A 24,637-nucleotide genomic window follows, 5' to 3' on the forward strand; every position below is an offset into this window, starting at 1 on the left:
TCAAGCACAAGTCAAGATCAAGTCCCTCAAATCAACAAATCAAGTTCAAATTCAAGATCAAGCTTTAAGCCCTTGAATTTATATTTGAAAAGGCGAATCAGAGGATTCATAGAGATTGTAACACTCACATATTGAAATCAATAAATTGATTGTTGCAATATTTTCTTGTCTCAATTATTTATTTTCGACCTCAAAAATTTCATTGTCCAACACATAGCAAAAACAACAGGCAGATTTGTTGGGCGTGCAATTGGTTATGTTCAATTTGCCCATGGTCAGTTTGAAAGTGACATCCAGCAGTCCAAGCTCTCCAGGTTTCTTTTTGACTCTACGTAGAAGTTTTCCCTTTATCTTTTGGAGTTAAGTTTTTGCATTATGACTAGGACTGATATAGACTTCGTTGTTTGCTCTTAAGCTTATTGGCTAAATTATGCTTTGCATCGTAATAGCTTCAAATGAATTGTTACCACTTATTATTTTATCCTTCATCTCAAGTTGTTTATCAGGTTCATAAGGAACTGCAACATACCATGGCTCAATTAGAAGCCATACATCATGAAATTCGGACAATCTCTTTTATGAATCATGGTCCATTGATTTTAGGCTTTTTTGAAAATTAGTTTCTCACTCAGTCTTCTTATTTGCGACTATAAAAATGCTCTTCTTCTTTGTGACTCGGCTGAAAATGGACCTCAAAAATCTGATAAAGAGAGCATCAGTGTTGAAAAGGGACCTAAGATATCCAAAAAGAGAGTACAACAGCAACTGTCACAACTATTTGAATTATCTTTTTCTTTCTTTTCAATTGAAAATATTTATATGATTAATAAGTATCAAAATTATAGTTCAAGGAGAGCTTTGATCGATATGCACAGCCAAGCCACTGCTTATGCTAGATTGGCTGAAAGAACACCTTTGAAATCCATTTCTATAGATAATGAAGGTTTAAGAGAGCTGACTGATGAATCTGACTGTATTATTGTGCTTCCTGTCTCAGCAGAGCATGCAGGGTTGTTGCCAAAACATAAAGTTAAGGAATCATTTTCGAGATTCCAATTTTCTTGGGCTTCTTTTTTGGTATTCCCAGCTGGTTCTATATCCTTCATACAGAATGGTTTTCTGTTGTTTGGTAATTACTATGTACATAACATTCGACTTGAAAAATTCTACGTATTTCTAAAGGTTCCGAGCAGGATCTTTGCAGAAATTCTATTGGGGTGAGTTATCTTCCTACTGTTGGTCCTGTCTACTGTTGCCATTTTTTTCATGACTGGAAAGATAGGTTTAAAGATGTTGTAAAATTAAATATTTTCTAAGATATAAAGTCTGGTGTATAATGATGGTAATGCCTCAAATTATGATATTTGATCTTCTACCTGCAAAATTATAGCCCAAGTTGCCAATCGATAATATACGGTTCAGAATCATTTGTTTTTGAGGAGTTTTATCTTTTGCTTCTTAGATTAATGACATTTTTTATGTTCATTCTAACATTAGATTTTTTTATCTACCATGGATGAAGGATTTTATGATTCATTCTAACAAACACCGAAGAGTCGAGTAATGAATTTGTTGGATGTGCCGTTTCTATTTTAGGATGCACTTTAGGAATCATGATACTTATTTGATTATTTCCATTTGGTCGTTGTAGAAAAACTTGCTCGACGTGTATATGAGAGCTTGAGGAGGGAAGCAGATTCTCTTAGAATCCACATAAATGTGCGCATGCATATTGATAGGAAGGCTTACAAAGAGTTGTGGGTCCTCTGCTGTTTCAATTCAGACAGGATTGCGTGGGAGAAATTTAAGGAGAAGGAAAGCATTCAGACAGAGTACCATGGCAGCTATAAGTGAAAATTTCATCAAAGTGGTGCCTAAAAAGGCAGTGAAATTCAAAGTTTAATTAAGTTGTAGTTACAGTAAGGAACAAGAACAAGGAAGATCCGAAGGAGAAAATTGTGAAACATTTAGATGCTTTCACCGACAAAATAAGAAGAAATGTCGCCTTGGAACTTATCAGCTCTGACATCGACCCAAGCAAGTCACTCTTTTGATCGATGAACCATATTCGTGATGATATTGAAAAGGCTGATTATAATTCTTCCATATTAGCATTGCCTCAAGTTCCAGTTATTGATATGAAAAAACTACTGAAAATTGGATATGGTCATGATGATGCAGAGCTTGAGAGGCCTCATCTTTCTTGTAAAGAATTGGTATTTTTTCAGGTTTATATATCAAATGTTGTTCATTTTAGATTTTATGTTGTAGAAATATTGGTGTAAATATGGGTTCCACCAACAACCACCTGCACCCAACAGAGTAAATATAATAGCACTCCACCTGTTAACTAACTTAGCTTCATTTTTATGTCTTTTAAATTTGATTGTATAGGTATGATCATTTTCTTTTTTGATTCTGATAGGAAGAAACAAAATTTAACAATCTTTAGGTAATGTTTTTATGTCCCATCTATTATCGTCTCCATTTCTTTTATAAATAAAGTTGATGATATGGTGTACTTTCGTGTCCCATGATTGTTAATTAAATACTACTCGTAGTATTTTGTAAACTGTATATGATCAATTTTTAAAATCATTTACACACATGTACAGTTGGTGAATCATGGAGTGAATTTATCATTGATAGAGAAAGTGGTCAGAAATCAGAGCATTTTTTTCGATTTACCAATGGAAGAGAAGAAGTAAATTAAACCTTAATGGTTCAGCCCCCTCCGAGCCTCATACATAGAGGAAGTTTTAGTGCATCAGACTGCCATTTTAATATAATTTCAAAGAGGCTTTGTGAGTTTTCTAATATAATCACGAGTTAGATAGTTTGGTTTTACTCTTTATCACTATCTATTTTCTTTTAGGAAGAAGGTTACTATTAGCAGATTATATATTCGGATATCAAGAGTAGATTTAATATTTTTTCATAAATTTAAATTTTAGAAATAATAATTGATGGTATATCTTTACAAAAAATTAAAAGACATTCAAATTTCAAAATCAAAATTTAGTAGAAAATTAAATGGGATGAAGTCTTCAAAAAAAATAATTTTATTGATGTTAAAGATATGCCACATCTCTCTAGCTAAAATGAGATTTTCGCCCATATACATCAATATCTTTAGTAGCTAAAAAAATCCAAGTGATGAAAATTAGTGGAAAAAATAAAGTGAAGTATTTATGAAATGGATTAGAACTTAAAATTTCATCTGTTTGGATTTGGAGATTAGAAAAAAATGTTTAACATATTTTCAATATTTAGTTATTAGAATTTTTAAAAAAAAATAAAATGTAATATTTTTTAAGCCGCGCAAAGCGTAGATAAGTTGTCTAGTTTCAAGATAAAATTGTAACTCAAATTGTAATATTGAGGATATGGATGAGCCAAATTTTTGACGGGCAAAATTAAATCTTTTCCTAATTTACTAGGAAAAATGATCCGAAGGCAATTTCAAGATAAAATTATAATATTGAGGATATGAATGAATTAAATTTTTAAGGGAGGGAAAAATCAAATCTTTTCCTAATTTACCACGAGAAATGATATTAGGTATGAACAACTCAATTACACTAATCGTGTAAAATTCTGATTACATTAATGTTAGTGTGTACAAGACTACAAATTAATGGTAAGCTTTTTTGAGGTTTCGTGTTAAAGTACTTTTCATACAAGCTTTTTAATTTATTGGATTTTATTAAAAAGAAATATTTAAGTTCAGTACCAATCAAACAAACAAAACAACTAGTATTTGACGGTAAATTTAGTAGAAACTAGAAAAAAATGAGTTCTTGAAAAGTAATTTTTAAAATTTAAAATTGTGTTTGAACATGTATTTTACTTGGACCAAATTTGGAGTTTTGTGAGTAAGCTGAAATTTCACACAAAAATTGGTCGGAACTAACTTTTGAGACGAATTATCAAAACTGATCAAATTTCACGAATAAACAATTTTTTTTTGTTTGATTGTAAAAGAAACCAAATTTGTGTCACCACTTAAGACTAGTGGTTTGTGCTGCGCACTGTCTGAAGTCCGGACAGAAATGAGAAAATTCAAAGGAAAACATAAGCACTGTGTTGCAATCAGTGGCATATGTAATGTCTAACCACAACATATCTTAACAGATACCTACTCACACATAACAACCTGGATATCCATACCAAAAATGTACAATTTACCAGAATTAAAAACCACCTAAATTTGCAACTTTACTTTTCATGAAATGGATTTTTTTGGAAATTCATTTACCTTTTTCTTTTTCTATTACAAAGTGATGGAGAAATTGAATTCAAATTCGATCAGTGGAAACTAGCTAGTGCCTACATACGAAGAAAAAAAAGGAAATTAATAGTAACTTTTTTTTCTTTTTTTCTAGTACATTTTTTTTACTCCGCTGACTATTCTAAAAAAGATGATCTACGTTTCGAGAAAACCTGTCATTCGAAGAATTGTGTTCCTTACCTGATTCAATACTCTCCCCTTGAGTGTCCTTTCATATCCACCGCAACAGGAAAATACCATCATTCTTCTGGCGATTCTTCTTCTAATTATCAAATGGGGTGGCACCATTTCCCCATCTTCATCGTCATCTTTGAAAAAGCTGGATATTTTTTCCATGTGGTTGAACCGTGAACTTCTGTAGGGAATGTTCATTGGCATGGAATCTGCATCTGAGTCCTTCTTCATGACTACTTTTCTTATAGTCGATATGCTGTTGTTATAACGGCGAATTTGATAGCCATATTCTTCTTCGTTAGCGCCAACTGACGTTTGAACCTCTTCATCAACAGTAGCTGATTTTTGAACATCTTATTGAAAAAGGACTTCACTTTCCTGCAATTCCAAAGCCATTGAGTAAGAAACTTGGATGTATTTTTTTCTATCTAGGGGAATATGAAAGGAGGAATATTGAATGAGGAAAAAGGATAGGAAACGAGCTATATTTATAGGAAGGCCAAACATATCGGCAGCCCCCTAAATTTGGCGATCTTTCACTTTGACACCTCAACTGGATGTTGTTCAATTTAGGCACCTCAAGTAGCCATAAACTGTGTCATTTTGGCACCTTTTGTTGTTTCAGCAAAAGCAAGTGTATTTGAACGCGTTTCAGGGGTATTTTCGTAATTTTTGAGGGGTATTTTCATAATTTTTTATCTTTAATTTGTTTTAAATTATTGAAATTGTTTCGAAATCAGCAACAATATATATACATAGCAATTAATGACATAATTATCCATCTCATTAATATATATACACAATTAAATTAAAAGAACCAATTAATTGATGACACGTGGCATTTTCTAAAATAATTATAAAACTATTTAATTTTATTTGGCATCCCACCCCCCACCCCATCCCCCAAACCCCAAAGTCATCTTCTCCACCACCACCCATCTCCTTGACAACCCCCACATCACATAAACAAAAAAGACAAGCCAAAAAAAAGAAAAAAAGTTAAAAGGAATTTAAAAATGTCATTGTGTGTTTGTTTCTTTCTTCAAGAAGATAAGTAAACTATTTACATTTTTCAAATCATTCAAAGAATTCAAGCTTCCAGAAACTTCTATAAAGGATGAGCAAAACAATGGATTAAAAAATTCAACCTCCATTAATGGAGGATTCAATCTCCATTAATAGGGATTAAGGTTGTGTGGAGTTTAGTGATTGTGATGCTATGGTGGTAATGAAAATTTGATAGTGGGTATGGAAGAAAATAAAAGAAAAATGTATGAATAGAAAAAAGAAAAAGAAAATTTTGGGGGTGGGGTAGGTTGAGGAAGATGATATGAGGTGGGATGGGGTGGGGTAGTTAGAAAGATAATATAAGGTGGGGGTGGGGTTATTAATATTTTTTATTTAAATTAATTATATAATTTTTTTTTATAAAAATGACAAATGTCTTTTTATAATTGGTCCTTTCCATGTGTTTTAGTCTTTTTTTTCAAAAGAAAATAAAATAAAATTTTAGATGCATATAGTGATGTGGCAATTTAAATAAGTTGGCACAAATTAATTGACTGTTTTATCCATGATGGGGAGTGAGACACACGCACCCATGCTGATGTCAAAAGTGTCCAAATGACACAGTTTATGGCTACTTGAGATGCCTAAAGTGAACAATGTCCAGTTCACTTCGTGCCAAGTTTAGGGGGCCACCGATTGGTTTAGCCTTATAGGAAAACTGAATGATTGATGTGAGACTCTTTGATTTGGTTTTCGTCATTTTAGTGTCACTCAAACAACATTAAGTGTGGGTCCCATTTGTTTTATATCTAAAAACTTTCTCTCTCTTCATATTAGTTAGTACTTGTAACTAACAACTTTGTTTGTGTTACAACTATGGTTTTGTGTGTATGGATTTAATGAATTTTGCCAGGCAGCACTAGATTTTCATATTTATGCATTTTCTTGTTTAGTTTATATAAATTAAGTTCATAATATGGCTGTACAATATATTTGAATGAGTCATTATTCATGGTATCCTTTAGATTTTTGAAAATTTATTGCCTAACATTTCCATATATGAATTGCACATTAAATTGTTATTTCTTTTGCTTCAATAAATGTGGTATTTTTTCCTTTTTAATTAATTAAACAAACATCTTTCTATATTTAATAATTATAATTAAACTTTCAAATTTTTATTTTCCCTTTCATAATTAAGGTTAACACTAAGATCAATAAATTCTATGAAACATACTTTGATTTGTGTATATTGGTGATTTTGCTGTAAAATGTAGTTTCAACTTATTTAGCACAAGGTGATTTCAACATTCAATAGCTTATGTTAATGCCAAATCACAAGTTCTATCTTTTTTGTGCAAATCATTTTTGGGATTATCATATTACAAGTAAGTGGAGAAGAAGGAATACTATGGGTATGTTTTCTAGAAAATAAGTGATTTTCTTATTTATATTTTGAAGTTTGTTTAGTAAAATAAAGTATTATATCAAGAGCATTTAGGTATAATTAGGCAAATACTATGACAACGGTTATGGACCTCCGACCTTGACTCAAATTGATTCCCAATCCTGATCTCGACACATTAGAACTTGATCCTCAACTCAATCAGGGTCTTAACTATCACGATTCGAGTCGGGGCCTTGGCCGTAACGAGCATTCCGAACCATGAAGGTCCAGAGGTTCTTCTAAATTTGGTAGTCATGCACAATATTCATATAGTATAAGAAAATTTGTGAAAAACAATACATGGCGGTACAATAGTCCAACTCATAAACTTGAACAATTTGAAAAGAAGTTCTGAATATTCTAGAAATATGACACCCGTCTGCAAAATCTCTAACATCACAAGATCTATCATAAGTCTGAAACAAAACTGGGACAAAGACCCCAGTCGGACCCAAAACAAAATAACTAATAGTGTTTAAAAGAAACAGGCCTTCCGAAAGAAAGAAGGCTCACCAATTGCACCCTACTGTCTGACACTTCTACGATTTAGCGGAACCCCTGGATTGAATTTTAGATCTTGAAAAGTAGGAGGTCAATACAATTGTACTGGTACACAGAGCAATCCAAAATAATGCATTTATATATATAAAATAGATGAGAGCCGGTCATGAAACATCATGCATGATATAGTTTAAAACACATCGGCAATTCTTTGATAATCATAAAACATTCTTGTCAATGCAGTTTCAATCTTTGTATTACTTCTGAGTTAGGTAGTACACCCTTATAAAGCTGATATTCCACAGGCTATATGGAATCTGCTATTGACTCGGCGGGGAAGCCCCCAACCCAAGTTTGCCACAAAGGTTGGAGTGTCTAAGTCTTATATGCCACAGGGTACTAGGCCAGCATATAATCCCTCTGGGGGACATAATAACCCGTATCAGCAAAATACGGTTTCGGACGATGAGTTTTATGAACTCGTGCCTTCTTCGGGTGATACGAGTCAAATGGCACTTATAGTTTTTGATGACGTCCTTGGAGGCCAACACCAAAAGACTCAAGTCTCGGTCTCCTCGAGGACACAAGAGCATCTATGTAAAGACCGTGATGGGCACTTGATGGAGCAATGCCGAGTGTGGAAGGTTGCTTGAAGTACTAAGGACTTGAGGACTCACAATTTTTGGAGCTTGAAGAAGGCACCTTTATCGTGTTAGGACTAATGAGATAAGTCTTCAACACACCAAGGCCATACCTCATTAAGGGTGTTTTGGCCATTTCATCTTGCCTTCCAACACACCAAGGCCACCCCTTTGTCATTAAGAGTGTCTTGATCATTTTTCCATATAATAAGCTAGACTATATATAGTTCCTTATTAGGTCTTTTCTATTTAGTTGTTCATTGACGTAAGACTTGAAACATGAAACACCTTTAGTTGTAGGGCTTGGAATAGCCACCGCACCGAAATGAGGGCAACAAGTGTGGCTATCACATGTGTTGTAATGTTGGCTTAATACGTTGGTGTTTAAAGGAGGTAAAGTTTCTCTTGTGTCAACGTAGGAATTAGGTTAACCGTTTTGTGTAGTTTTAAGGGTCCAGGAGTACCATATTCTTGGATTCTTAAGATTATACCAACCAAGGTCTAACTATCTATCCATTTAGTTTATGTTGTAATCATTTGTTTGTGTTCTTGTAATCCAAACCTGTTACTTGTTGTTCTTCTTACATTGTTGTTGTTCTTCATCTTGTTGTTGTTAACATAGTTTGTTGTTGGCTGTTTTTAGGTGTTAAACACCACAATACATTGTGTTCTTGTTGTTATTTGTTAAATCCGAGTGTGGTCTTCAAAAGGGTCCTCGGATCTTTGATCTTGTGGACTGATTTTGAAGTGTGTTTCGTGTTGTCCTTGTAATTCTTGTATCATTTGGTATCATAGAATGGCTTGATATTTTTCCCACAAATCAATCTTGAGCTCATAAACTTGAAAATAAAAAAAAACTATTGAAAAAAAAACTGGAAAACTCCAAAAAAAGGGTGAAATCTGTCCATTTTTTTGTTCTTGGCCGAAAGTTGATGTTCTTGTGAAGTTGTCTTAGACAAGATTTGTACTAGATCTAGTAGATTCTTGTTTGTCTAGTGTGTTTCTTGTGTTGGTTTCTTTCTCCCTAACACAAAAGGTGTCTAGATCTAAAATTGTAACACCCCACATTTTTTTCGGGCTAGAAATCGAAGCGTCGTTTCTACGTGTATTAATCCGAACTAGATGATTCTTTGTTAATATATGTGTGGTGATAAATCCTAAAGTGTGGGAATACCTTTGGATACGAATTGAGGTCACAAAAATCCCCTAACTCAAAGACGAGTTGAAAACAATTCCATCGAGTACGTTTTAGTGGACACTTCAACTTGGATCAAATTTCGTCGAGCATAACTTCTGTTATATAATGAACTGGGTGTCCTTCTATATATCAAAATTAAAGGTCTTTGAGTTCTCTTTCCAACGCAATTGATTTCGTCGAAATCCAACATCAGAGTAAAAAGTTATACCCAATTTACTTCAGCATGTCAGTCTATCAAACCGAGGGACTGCTGCGACGTTTTTGATTTCCTTAGGGGTATTTTGGTATTTTTCGTCATACCAAACTTCTTCCACACGATTTAAATCATCCAAAACACTCTATAATCCATTTCTTTTATCAGTTTTAATCTCTCAATTCCTCTCCTCTCTCAAGAGTAAAATGGAAACTAGGCTTTCTTTCACGATCAAGAATCAATCTCGTAAGTCCAAGATTTTTAAAGAACAAATCAAGATTCGAGCTCTACTCTTCAAACCTTGTAATCTAAGGTACATGGGATTTTCCTAAATCTACATGGACATGGTAAATTCTTATTTATCATGTTAAAGGTTTAGAAATTATGAATTTACAAAAAGAGGGTTTTGGATTTATAATTAGATTCATGCTTTTAAAGTTTTGATGATATTAATTTGGTCTTGGGGCCTTTCCCCCAAATCTTATTTATAACCATGTTTAAGTAGATATATGTATGAATTTGATGAGTTTGAATTATGAATTGAGAGCATGAACTATTTAAAATCCCTCTCTTATTTACAAGTCTCTTAACTTCGTAAGATATGATGTGTTCGAAATGTGATATTGGAAATATAATTTAATATACAAGCCTTGACTTTGTTTATGACTTGATTATGATTTTTGAATTGAAGAGAGAGGGTTTTACATGTTGGTAAGTGCTGAATATATATATATATATATATATATATATATATATATATATAAAAAATTTTATGGGTTATTGAAACTTATGACCACCACATGTTTGTTGAAATGATTGAAAAGAATGACCTTTGCGTAATTTGATAAATGTTTTGGAAGAATAAATCTTTTGGAATTGTTTGAAATATGGTGGTCTAACCTTTATATTTTGAAAGAGAAAACTGTAAAGGATATTTTATGGCTCAGAATTATGACTTGCAAGTCTTGGTATGACGATACCAAATCAGATAAAGTCATGATAAAACTCAGAACAGGATACAGATTTCATTTTAGATTTCAGATTTTGAATTCAAAAAAATGCATGTTTAGAATGGGTTAAAAACTAGGCACTAAGAGAGTTAGGTGGTTATCCGAAGAAGGCACGGGCCATATGATTCATTGTTAGAAACCGTATTTTGCCGATGCGGGTACATTATTATACGCTGGCCTAGTGCCCTGGGGCGTATCAGATTCAGATACTTCAACCCTTGCGGTAAACTTGGGTTGGGGTCTTGGCCGTCGAGTTAATGGCGGATCCCATATTGCCCATGGGAAATTTTCAGATATGTAGGGTATACCACTTACCTCAAAAGTAAAAAAATAAAGAATGGTTTTATATCTATAGATTTGTATTGAATGATTATTTTAAGTTGCCCATGTGTTTTAAATTATTTCTTGCTTAATATTTTTATGAAATGCTCTCACCTATGTTGTATATAAAATTATATTATTTAGGATTGCTCAGCGTACCAGTACATCTGTATTGACCCCCCTCCATCTCAGGATCTGAGGCACAGTCTCGGGGTCCAGTTCAGCAATAGGTTTGAGTGCATCGAAAGTTGCAATTGGTGAGCCTCCCTTACTTCGAAAGGCCTGTATTAGGACTTGTTATTGTTATTTCAATTTAATTCATGGCCCGACTGGGGGCTTATCCCAGATTTCAGACAAATGTCATTTTCAGTTGTTAGAGATTTTGCAGACTGATGTTAGACATTGTTTAGAGGTTTATGTTTTCCATTCTAGATTGTTCAATTGAATTATGATATCGACCATGATTCCATTTTGTTTTGTATTTCTGCAGTTCCTCTTTGTAAATGAATGGTGTATATGATTGCAAGTTAGAAGGGCTCTCGGACCTTCATGGTTCGGAATCTCCATCACGGCCAGGGCCTCGATTCGGGTCGTGACAAAAATTGAGCCTATAATATTGACCTTGTTGTTGTGAACTTGAAGTGGCCATGTGTTGTGATTTGAAGTTGGCCGTATGTTATGCCTTGTCGAAGATTGGAGGACGTGGTTGGTGTGTTGTTGATATGTTATTGAAAGGTTGTTGGGTTTATTGTTCTTCACCTCTTCTTATACTTAAACCAACAAAAAGTGCAGTGAAGATAAAAGTTGTAAAGTGTGTTTGTGAGAAGACTTGAGCCATCACTTCCTAGACTTGACATCAACTTTTTCAACTACTATCCTCAAATCAAGGAGTCTTGTTTGGTGGAACTAGTACAAGTCAAGATCATCTTTTTGAAATTAAACTTACAAAGGACTTAAGACTTATACTTTCCCTCCAAATACAATTGTCTTCCATTCCAAATTATGTGAAAATTGAAATTTCAAATTTGTGATTAAAGTTGTGTGGGGTCAAGACCAATTACATGCTACCACGTTACCCTAATTACTGTTCACCATTAATATTAACTTCAAATTTGAATTTTTTTCTAGTTTCTAATTGTTGATTCTTGGTTTCATTAGATGATCCTAGAACTAATTAACACACTAGTAATCTCCTACTAGATTGTCAATTAGTCCTTTGCATACCTTGTTTGTGTCTGTATTTCTTTTGTGTTTTTGCCATTTTTAAAATCGTAGTACTTCTTGGTTCAAGTTCAAACATTATTTACTTGAATCGTCCAACAAAGAATCCATTCCGACAAAGGAGTAGGCCCATCCCTCAACTCATCATGAACTACAAGCCGACTTACAACACTTGTGAATCCAAGTGTGAGACGATTAAATGTGTGAGTGTGGTGAGATTGTTTCAAACTAACTTGTGCTTTTCTTTGTAGGCTTGTTCTTTTATTTTTAATGTTTAATTATAATGAAACCTGCGACTGCAAATGCTATTTTGGGTAAACTTGAAGCCATTACCCGTCAATGGAAAGTGATAAATGAAAGATTGGATCATATAGGAGTTCCAAGGGAGCAAGTGGGCTTCCCAGTCACACGTCAAGATAAAGACCGTAGCTCATGTGAGCTACGAGGTAAAAATGCTATCCCCTACACTCCTACGGACGTAGTTGTGGCTTTACCTAGTGTAGGAGTGCATGAGTCTTCATTTTGTAATCTTTTGATATTGTTAGGTCGCATGAGGACCAAACTCTTGTTGTAGGTACGCAAGAACTAGTTGATCCTTTAAATAATGAAATTGATTCTCCTCGTGAGAATGATTTGTGTCCAGCTAGTGCTAGCACTTACAACTTGACTAAGGTTTGATTACCAAGTGATGAGAGTATTCACACACTAGTTGACCCTTGTAAAAACAAGATGAGTCTACGTTGGCATATGAATTGCCATTAACTAGTGAGGAGGAGCAAAATGATCAATCGGGCGTAGATGATCTTGATTTTCTTGAATGTTTAGAAAACCCGAGTTGTGATTATACTTGTGAATACGATTTTGATTGTGGTCCTTTGGCTGCCTGTGATGGTTTGTATATATGTAAGGACTACTCTTGTGAAAGATAAGGTGATTTGTGCTTAGAAATGTCATCTATTTCTTCTTTATGTGTTTCTTATGTTGGACATATTCCTAGTGGAGATTTTGAAACTAGTAGTAAGTGCATGCATGAGAATCCTTTATTTGAAGTTGATTTATGGAACACGTTTCTCAACTCACTTTTTGTTCATGATATTTCCAATGGTGATAAAGAGGGCTTGCTTAATTTCGAGGATGACACTCTAGGGGAAAGTGAGTGTGGCCGAGACCTAAGCCCCTGGTTCCGTCTCTCATTCGACCTCGGTAACTTCTTAGGGTGTTATTCGACCTCGATAACTTCTTAGGGTGTGAAGGATGGATAGTTGTTGGTAGGTCCACTTGTTTGAGTGATATTTCTATATGTGTTCCATGGACTTTACTTTCAATTAGAGCACCACCCCTTGATGGTGATTTCTTTCGCCCACTCCTTTGTAATATTTTTGCTAAGTTCCTCATGATTACAACAAATGATGTGTGGTTATACCTTAAGTGTGTACCTTCTTGGCATGTTGACGTTGTTTGTTGTGCTAACTCTAACCCTCATGTCATGAGGATGTGGTGCTTGGCTGACTTCTCTTTGTGCTTGTAATGTTTGGATTCAAGGTCGAATCCTTTTCAAGAAGGGGAGGATGATATGAGTCAAATGGCACTCATAGTTTTTTTTGACGTCCTTAGAGACCAACACATAAAGACTCAAGTCTTAGTATCCTCAAGGACACAAGAGCATGCATGTAGAAACCGTGATGGGCACTTGATAGAGCAATGCTGAGTGTGGAAGGTTGCTTGGAGTACTAAGGACTTGAGGACTCACGGTTTTTGGAGCTTGAAGAAGGCACCTTTGGAGTGTTAGGACTCAATGTGAGAAGTCCTCAACACACTAAGGCCACACCCCATTAAGGGTGTTTTGGCCATTTCATCTTGCCTTCTAACACACCAAGGCCACTCCTTTGTCATTAAGGGTGTCTTGGTCATTTTGGCATGTAATAAGCTACGCTATATATAGTTCCTTATTAAGTATTTTTTATTTAGTTATTCATTGATGTAAGACTTGAAACATGAAACACCTTTAGTTGTAGGGCTTGGAATAGCCCCCGCACCAAAATGAGGGCAATAAGTGTGGATATCACTTGTGTTACAATGTTGGCTTGATACATTGGTGTTTAGAGGAGGTAAAGTTCCTCTTGTGTCAATGTAGGAGTAAGGTTAACTGTTGTGTGTAGTGTTAAGGGTCCAATAGTACCATATTCTTGGATTCTTAAGATTATACTAACCAAGGTCTAACTATCTATCCATTTTATTTATGTTGTAATCATTTGTTTATGTTCTTGTAATCCAAACCCGTGACTTGTTTTTATTGTTCCATTGTTGTTGTTAACATAGTTTGTTGTTGGCTGTTTTTAGGTGTTAAACACCACAATATATTGTGTTCTTGTTGTTGTTTGTTGAATACGAGTGTGGTCTTCAAAAGGGTCCTCGAATCTTTGATCTTGTGGACTGATTTTGAAGTGTGTTTTGTGTTGTCTTTGTAATTTTTGTATTATCGGAGGACCATCTAAGCTCTCTTTATGCCCAATTTTAGCCTGTTTTGAAACATGCATTTTTCTTTTCTGAATTTAAATCCGTAAGTCTGAGTAAAAATCTGATTTATTTTCTATTCTAAGTCTGTTATGGCATTGTCTGATTTGGTATCATCATACCAAGACTTGCAAGTCATTTTTCTAAGTCATAAAATATCATATCTTAGTAATATCATATCTTAGTTTCTTCTTTCAAAACATAAAATTCAGACCACCATATCCTTCAAATAGTATAAAAAAACTCATGTTTAAAACATAAGTCAAAACCATGCAAAGATTCTCATCTTTTCAACAATTCTAGCAAGTGGTGGTCAATTTCTCAAAACATTCCTAAAATTCCTTCGATTGTCACATTTAGCATTTAAATCATGATTATATAAACCTCTTCAATTCCCAATCATTATAAAATCATATAAAATGATAAGACTTGATCAATTCTTCAAATCATGCTATTTAAGAAATCCATAACTTGCAAACCAAGTAGTAACACAATAGGAGGGGAAAAAGATTAAATAATTCATGCTCTCAATTTATATTTCAAGACTTCAACACATACATACATATATAATAGTCAAATCACTTTCAAGGGAAGGCCTAAATGTTGACACCTAATTTTTTTCCCTCCACAACCAAGTTTAATTTCGAGCTTCTTCGGTTTTAATAAAATTGAAATATTTATTTCGTCTGAATAGAAGCTTTTCAAAAAATATTCATCTGTGCAAATTTGTCATTTCGATTAACAATTATACATTATCGTATTCAATTATACGAATTTATGTGGTTTTGTTACTTAAATAATTATTTTACGGAATATCAGATTTTAATCAAGGATTATTTTGAAAATAAGTTCAAACAGTTGAAATCTTGATTTAAATATAATTTTCTCTAAAAAATAATTTATTTGGATAAATATTTGTTTAATTTTATCGAATCAAGAAGCTCAATATTAAACAAGGTCTTAATTCGTATCAAATTTCGATTTGATTTAGTCAGTTTATTAAATTTGACTCTAATTGAAATCAAATTGACCCCCAATTGAATACAGTTGATCAATTGATATTCAAAATGGTTAGAATTTAAAGTAATTGCCTAAATTTCAATCCAAAATTTTAACCCAAATTCTCAAAACCCTTCATCCCAATTTAACCCATACAACAGCAACCACAACAATTCCTACCAGCCCAATTTTATCATAAGCCCAATACACATTTTTCCTTTACTAATCAGCCAACCATTGCTCCTAATTTCCCAGGCCCAAATATATACTGACCCGGCTCACATCAAATATCGTCCTTATCCCCTCTTCTCCACAAGAACACCGTATATTCAAACACCAAAAACCTACGAACGATCCAGTCCCCAAATCAAACCATTTCAACGGTGTTCCAAACCCGAACCCAAACCATCTTGTTCTCATCCAAATGCCCTCACCTCTACTCGAGTTCGTACAATCCTTACGTGATTAGGACAATTTTTGACGCAAAATCAGTCCAAGAATCCTCTAGAAGACGGTAGGTGTCCCCTTAACGGATAAATTCCTCAAATTTTGGTAATGACGGTACGATTTCGTACATACTTAGTAGCTTTTCATTGGATATGGGGGAGAATTCATTTTCTCCCAATTCTATTGGTCCACCCATTTTGTTTCGGGAAAAAATCCAAAAATTTGGTACGATTTGAGTTCGAAAACGGGGCTGTAGGGGGAAAGATTGTTGAATTTCAAACCCTAGGGTTCCCTTCTTTTGAATCCCAAAAATACCTCTATTCATCTGCTATATAAGGGACCCCTCGTTCACTTTCTTCGGGTTTTTTTTTTTTTTTGGGGGGGGGGGGGGGGAGGCTCGAGGGTCCTTTCTAGGAAGGGATTTCTTTTGGGTGAAAAAATAAAAAAGAGGGAAATCTTCTGAGTGAGTTTCTGAGTTGAAACAGAGAAAGGAAAATTTTTGGAGTTTCTAAATTTAGGTTGAAAACCTTAGTTGAAAATCTGGGGGTTTCAAAATCTCTAAGAGGAAAAAGCAAAGGGACGCTCTGTTGGTGGTCGACGTCGTGAGATTTCGGTAGCGACAATTCTTGCTGATAGCTCGTCTTCCCGTTTGCTGCCGCGAAATAGGTAACGTCCCATCTTATTCATCTTTTAATTTTATTCTCCTTCATCGTCCTATTCTGTCGTCGTACGGGTGTTTCGTTATGGTGTTGTTTGTTGTGTACTTCCGTAGGTTGCTATGAAAGCCTTAGGAGCAGTCTAGTATGTGTTGTATTCTGGGAAGCCTTGATTACTTTATTTTCTCTAATTCATTCTTCACATTTGAATGTCTAAGTTCTTAATTTGTGTTTGGGCTACAGTCGGAAGTCGATTTTGTCTGATGATGGTTAAAGTAATTTCCTTGAATCATTGTTTATCGAGTCGAGGAGGGGTACATTGGAGTATGTCGTGTGGATATTGGCAAGACTCATGCCTCAGATACTGTTCGTTTTGGGGTTCTATCCAAAACGAATGTATGCATCTTTTCTGGCTGCTCTGATTTTTAGAAGATTTGTATATTACCGAAATATTCGAATGTTCTAAACGTCCCTACAGATTGTTAGCTAGATGAATAACAGAGTAGTTGATTAAAAACCTTCTCACAATCGATTGAAATCCTAGCCTTCTCACAATCATTTCTGGCTGTTATTCTGTATTGAGTGATAGTAACCGTTTTTTTTAGTTTGTTTTTTTTAGGGATAATTTTACCCCAAAACAACAACTTTTAGTTTTTCTTTAGATCAACTAACTGTTTGAACTAGTCATTGGAGTGTTTATGATGTGAGCTTTAGGATTCGGGTATACGCATGTTCTTTGTAATCACCTGCAGATTGTTTTGTTTACTTAAAATTTATTATATTATGGACTTTGTTTGTAGCTTAGTTATTCACAGAAATCGTGCTTTCCCCGCATCTTTTAGCTATAATATCTTATTGACCTAGATGTCCATTATTTGGTGAACGCATCATTCGTCTTTGGATTTTGGAGGATATGAAGGCTGTTGAGCCCAATTAATAAAGTGTCGAATGCTTAATTTTCTTGGCGCCTAAGCCCTTTCGTTTTGAATAAAGTTGAGCTGGTAGACTAAGGGTTGACTACTGTTGACTTTGCCCTTTTTGATCCAACTTGTTATTTGCATCAATACGGATATGTCCTTGTGTCCAATTGGTTTTGAAATCATTTAGCACTAGTGTCAACTTGCTTACATGGTTAATCAGGAATTAATATTCTTCTCATGCTTGGGTTGGTAATGTATTGATTGCTTTTGATTTTTCTATTTCCTTGGATCGGGTGGCGATTCATTATTCTCACCTTTTATTTTGTTGAATTATGGGCTAATGTACTTTATTTCTCTTGCTTTGCATGAACCCACTTGAGAGTCCAAACGGACTCTTTCCCTTGCATTTCACAGGGCCATGGAGGCCCATCCTTTAGAAGACTTTGAAAAAACAAATTGCATGGCTTATGGATGCAATAAAAGCCGAAGAAGGAAAACAGATTAAAGTCCCATTATTGAAGTGACGACTAGACCCGAACCTCATTGCCATTTGTTTATTTGTCATTATTTGTTTATTATTGTCGTATTTATTTCGTTAATTATTCATTCGGGCCTCGAAGCCAAAGTTGTATCTTAATACAGGTGGAGCAATATTCAAGCCAAAGGCTCAAAAGCTAGACTAGGACAGGTGAAATGGGTCGAGGCCCAATTAGACTAGGACAAGTTTTATTGGTTTGGGTCCAATGGCCTAAATCCCTTGTTTTCTTCCCTTTTCCTCTTCTTTGTGCTTCCTTGTATTATGTGTTTAGCGAACCTATTTAATCCCTTAGGCAAGTCGCTAAAAAATAGTTTTGTCTAAACATCGAAAATATTTCTAAATTGCTTTTATTCAAAAAATAAACTCTTTCTGAAGTTAGTCAAAAGACGTTTTCAAACAGTCCGGATAACCACAAGTTAGCAGACATTTTAGCTGCCTAATACCTTCCTAAAATGTTAATAAGAATCGCTTACTCATAATTTCTTAACTTAAATGATTTTTCTGTTTTGAATAGTTTTGAGTAACTCTCTAAAGGTTTCTTAATTCCCTTTCAAAATTAAGTGGTGGCTCTCAAAAAGTCAAAATTTTTGCAAAATAGAAATGGTGATTCTGCTAAGGATTTTTTGAATAGGTTCTAACCAATTGTTTGATTTTTGATTAACTGTTTATGTGTTTCAATTTTGTAGAGTTTAATTATCGCATCGCATGGTATATTCCTACATTATTTAAACTATTTTGGGGTTTCGTGGGTATCTTGGCCCCTATTGATCAATTCTAAAAAATGTGTTGGAAATATAAATAGTTTATTAGCACGTGAGTCGTCTGATGGCTTTTTGTATTTTCAAACTCAAGTTGTTCGCTTGAGAATCAGTGTTCAAACCCACTCTAGATACCTAGGATAGAGCAAAATCAAAACCCTATTTCAGGCAGGAGCCTAGGACGACCCAATACTTGAGCGGGGTATTGGGTCCATTAGAAAACCTGCCCTACTTCTATTGACCTTAAGTTAATTACAGACTAATCATATTTATCTTCACTGGGACTCTTAGGTAGTTTCACTTCTCCTTTGCTACCTTCTCTCTCTTCTTCTTTAAATAGGACTTTCCTTCTTATCTTTGCAAGACATCTCGTTCAATTCACCTTCTGCAAGACTTCTTCTTTCACTCAACTTCTGATGTGATAGACTTCTTGTTCAACTCAACTTCTAATGTCATAAGTGTTATCCATATTTGTTTGTACGCAAAGTCATCTTATCAATAACTTATCTGCAGCTTAGCTTTATTCACTTGGATGGATCTGCTTTCACGTTATGTTTCATTGACATGTCTATCATCAAAACTCCACGTGCCCTAACACTGACTGACTAAATATGCATGTCGATAATAAAGAGCATTGACTCAACATTTATTCATTAATTAACTAAGCTTCGATTCAAATTGATCGATGCAGACATATGTTTTTGATGCAAAATCAATATAAAACTTTTATAAATAGTTGCACCACTTAAACTCTTATTTACATCTATTTCTTTTTTAGGTAGTATTTTATAATGGGGTGCATTTTTTTCTTTTGGCATTCTAAGTTTTTGAGTCCCATTAATTTGAATTAGTAGCCTGTAGATCCACTAAGGGAGGTTTAAAATCTTCTTACCTCTATTCTCAAAGCTCCAAGATTTTTATTAAATTAAGGTGGAGCAATTCCAATCATTATTATTATCAATTATGTGACTCATTTTTCACTCTTAATTTATAATTATATTGGGTTTTATTTCTTGTTCAGATAATTAATTAGGACAGTTTAATTTAATTAATGGATATTCACAAGTATATTTGAATCAAGAGACAGAAGGGGCCGGGGACTATTTGTAGAAAATGTTGTTTCTCCTATTCTTTGTACCAAGCATAACTTTTCTGCCTAGCGGAAATTAACTGAAGTTCACACCATGACTACTCCTCTTTGTTCTGCAAGAAAAATGGATCTCTGGTAGTGTTTTGGCAGTGCATGTTGATGATATTGTCTTAACGGGAACAGAAACGGCAGAAATCAATGATCTCAAGGCCTATTTGCACAGCACATTCAAGATTAAGGATCTTGGAATGGAGTTTCTTGATACAGATGAAGGAGTCGTCCTATCACACAGAGAGGTTGTAATGGATAAGTTGAAGGAATACGATTGCCTCAGTTATACTTCTTTTTCATCACCTCTTTGATCCCACCGTCAAACTAAGAGCTAAGGAAGGCACTCCTCTTCCTGATCCTACATTCTACAGGAAGTTGGTGGGAAAGTTGAATTTCCTTGCAAACACTAGGCTAGACATAGCCTTTAGTGTTCAACTGCTGAGTCAATACATGCAAGATCCCAGAGTTCCTCATCTGCAGGCTGCTTTCCATCTCCTCAGATATTTCAAGGGCAATCCAACTTTAGGATTGTTCCTTTCACATTATCCTGATTGCACTGTGAAGGCTTATTGTGATTATGACTGGGCATCATGCCCAGATTCAAGAAAATCAGTAAGTAGCTACCTAGTTCTGCTTGGAAACCGTCCAATAAGTTGGAAATCAAAGGAACAGGAAACTGTTTCCTCGTCCCCAGCAGAGGCTGAATACAGGTCACTTAGAAAGGTAGTGAGTGAGTTGGTATGGATACACAGGCTACTTACTGAATTAACTATATCTGATTTTTCTCCCGCAGCAGTTTTTTGTTGCAGTCAATCTGCTATTCACATAGTTCACAATCTTGTGTTTCATGAGAGGACCTAACATATAGAGGTGGATTATCACTTTGTCAGGAATAAGCTCCGGGAGGGGCTCATTTCACTTCATCATATTTCCACCACAGATCAGTTGGTTGATATTCTTACCAAATCTCTCACAGGACTCAAACATTCTGCAGTGTTGGAAAGTTGGCTGTGAAGTTGTCACCACCAACTTGAGGAGGGGTATTAAAGATTAGCACACTCATTTAGTTAATTATTTTGTATTAGTTCCACACAGTTAAAGTCAGTAGTTAGTTGATTGATACTTTCACAAAGTTAGTTACTATTTTTACTTTAATTAGCTAGGCAGTAAACAACTGGATTAGTTAGTTAATCTTTCATTAGTTAGCTACATATTTTTGATAGAATGAAGGCTGGATACAACTATCAACATAACTTAGGACTTGTAAGTAACCGACTCTCATTAAAGGAAATCAATACAGTTTCCATTTCTCATTTCTCCTCCTCTGTTTTCATCTCAGTTTTCTCTCAAATCTCAGCTATGAATGCTGATTGTTTCTGATATTCTCTCATGGATTCGTATATTTGATAAATACAACTTGAATACTCCCTCTATTTCAAAATAAGAGGTTATTTTACATTTGTATTTTATTTCAAAATAATTGCCGTCTTATTTAATCAATAAGAATTAATGTTTTTCTTCCCAAATCACCCTTGTTTTAATACATAGAGTTTTATACCGTTAAACAACCACCTCTTTTTCAAGACATTTAAGAAGAGTAAGATAATAAAACAGTCATTTTCTAGGAGTTAGTAGCTTTTTTAAGGGTGTGTCCAAGCTAAAAATACTAGTACTTATTTTGAAATGGAGGTAGTATTTGATAACCCATAGCCCTAGATCAATTTCATCTAATTGATAAAATGCAAATCTGTTCTTTCTTGATTGTTCATTATTTCTTCTTTTAGTTAATTTATAATTATAACTTCAGGTTTTATTTCTTTTTTAGAGAGTTAGGATAGTGTAACAAAATTAGTGGTTAATTACAATGCAAGTCTTTGTAGGTTCGATATTTATGTCACTTTATTACTTGTACAACCATATATACTTGCGTATGTGGAGTTTTCCCTGTTAGATCCTCAGAAATTCATCAAAGAGAGAGGAGTAAAATACTCACCTCAAGATGGGAGAGGAAATTAAGAGGATGGATGACCCTTTCAGTCTTGTTACAAATGGAATCTTCTCCATATTACCTATTGATTTGCCTGGAATAGCTTATAACGGATGCATGAATAAACTTATGAGGAGGGAGAGATAGATATGAATACACATCCGTCATTATTGTGATGGATATCTACTGCATGCCAACTCTAATAAGGGAAGCCAAACTTAAGTTTCCTTGATCATTGTCTGAAATCAATATAGATATATGTATACAAAGATGTATATAGCAACACCTTATATATCTAATTACTTTTTTATTTTGAGTAGTACAAATCTGATCATCTGCATGAGCTAGAAATGCAATTTCAATTACTGTGCAGAACCTAATATCTTTAGTTTGGAATTTCATAACATCATGCTCTAGTTACATATTTAAAATATGGGATTTGGGCACGTATTCACTATAGTGGAAGTTATGCTGATGATGATACCGCAATGGGACTTCGAACCACATGGACTCCATCACTCCATGTGTACCAACCAAATGAAAACTCATTTGTCATTTCAACATTTTGTGTTGTTAGTGTTATGTTGAACTGGCGTTTCTCTCCCAATTTATTGAAGTGTAAGGTTTTTGGAACAATATCAACGACATATCCAGGAGGTGATCTCACAGCTAAAACGTAAGTCGAATTGTCTTTTCCAACGTTTGTAACAACTCTTGTGACAGTTCGGCTGGATCCTCTGATGTTTGCTATTGCAAGTGACGGATGGTTAAGGTTGCTAGCTTCTGGTACTTTCTCAGGACAACTGAACGACGAATCTAGGTTTATGTTTTGACTACAGAGATACAAAAGATAATCTGTGTATGTAGCATCATAAACGAGTCCAGGATCTACTGCTCTTGACGGCCTGAAATGACCCGCTCCATATTCAAAGGGGTTTGCATCATTACCAGCGGCATTTGTTATTGGCGTACCAATCATATTATTTGGTGTTGCTGCAGTAAGAGTAAATTAAAAAACTGTGTGTGAGAAATTCCAAAAAAAAAAGTAGTTTAATTCTTGAAGTGAAATAGAGTAAAGCAGAATTACATGTGGTCATTAGAGCTGATCTGATTGCGGCACTGCTCCAATCTGGATGAATGGATTTTAAGAGTGCAATTACAGCAGAAACATGTGGGCAAGACATGGATGTTCCAGTCAGCAGGTTGTACTCAACAACCCGACGATCCTCTGGCAATTTCAGGGGAGAGGATGCCTCACTCCATGCTGCTAGTATGTTAAGTCCAGGAGCAGTTATATCGGGCTGTAATTTAATGTAAAACGATTCTTCAGAAAGAGTTTACCTCAAGTACATTGACAGTACATAGTCATTTTGTGGCACTAATTTATATTACCTTGAGAATGTTAGGATCAATCCTATTTGGTCCCTTGGAAGTTATAGGAGCCATGACCGGTGCTGGCTTAGTACCAATCAATGTCTTCCCCGGGAAAAGTGTTGCCGTTGGATTTTTTTCAGATTGTATATATGTCAGGATTGTAATTCCACCATCTAAAAAAGCAACTGTAGTGGGATACAGAAAAGGGGTGACTGGAATCTCAGTAGATGTATTTGTTAATAGTAAAATAGCTGCAACACCTCCAGCTCTTTTCACTTCCATTGATGCCACTATACCATCAATTCCGCAGAGGACAACTTTTCCTCTGACAAGATTTCTTGAAAGTGTACCGGGAAGACATAATCTGGATATGCAAAAGAACATCAACAAAATATTAGTTTCAGTATCTTTAAGTCGCTTTGGTTCAATTTAGGAGTCTTACTTTTTCTGTAGTTTGCTTAAAAAAAGTCACATTCTGTACTTTAGTAACTTCATTATTCTGCAACATCCCATGCTACATGTATCGGCAAGATTTAAAGGGTATTTTGGTACATTGCATACATTTTTGATTTAAACTTTCAGCAATATATTTTACTTTTTTTATAACTCTATGCCACTATGCCACATCAATCAAATTGAGACACACAAAATGAAACGGATAAATTGAGACACATAAAATGAAATGGATGAAGTGGAGGAGTACTAACTAAGAATTTAAGAAATAAAATAACTAAAATAGAACGGAATTTACCCTGATGTATTACTTGTTGTAGTTCCATTAATTTCTACATCTCCTGCATAAACCAAGGGATGCAACCTCCTCTTCTTTATTGGAGTTACTGTTTGTCCCTATATATTTATTAAAATAAAAAGGTTAACAACAAAAAGCAAAAGGAATTTTTTTTTTTTTTTTTACTTGTAACTAGTTTATGGTACTTCAATTATTACTCTAACTCACCAGTTTAGGGGTAAACAGTTCTTATATACTTCCTCCGTTTCAAAAAAAATGAGCTACTTTGACTTGACACAAAGTTTAAGAAAATAAAGAAGACTTTTGAATCTTGTGACCTTAAATTAAAGTAGTGTCAAATGTACCAAAATGCCCTTTAATATTGTGGTGATAAACATGTCATGTGGAAAGTTGAAATTAAAGTATTGCCAAAAAAGGAAAGAGGTCATTCTTTTTTAAATGGACTAAAAAGAAAAGTAGGTCATTCTTTTTTAAATGGAGCGAGTATATGTTTTCTCCTATGCTCGGACTCTTCAAAAATATAGACGAGTGTGTGTTGAATCCCCCA

The 24,637-nt window shown here is 34.6% G+C and overlaps 1 protein-coding gene across 1 annotated transcript in view; it reads right to left on the reverse strand.

The window, feature by feature from the left end:
- Positions 1-22,172: 22,172 nt before the first annotated feature.
- Positions 22,173-24,637, reverse strand: part of LOC107859165 (subtilisin-like protease SBT5.6) — an 8,171-nt gene continuing 5,706 nt past the window's right edge. The window contains exons 5-8 of the mRNA XM_016704082.2: positions 24,091-24,188; positions 23,358-23,703; positions 23,053-23,266; positions 22,173-22,958 (exon numbers count right to left, since the gene is read on the reverse strand). Coding sequence (XP_016559568.2) covers positions 22,432-22,958; positions 23,053-23,266; positions 23,358-23,703; positions 24,091-24,188 — 1,185 coding nt within the window. The 3' untranslated portion in view covers positions 22,173-22,431. The remainder of the gene's footprint in view (positions 22,959-23,052; positions 23,267-23,357; positions 23,704-24,090; positions 24,189-24,637) is intronic.

Source organism: Capsicum annuum, chromosome 2, assembly GCF_002878395.1.
Source record: "Capsicum annuum cultivar UCD-10X-F1 chromosome 2, UCD10Xv1.1, whole genome shotgun sequence".
NCBI classification, from domain to species: Eukaryota; Viridiplantae; Streptophyta; class Magnoliopsida; order Solanales; family Solanaceae; genus Capsicum; species Capsicum annuum.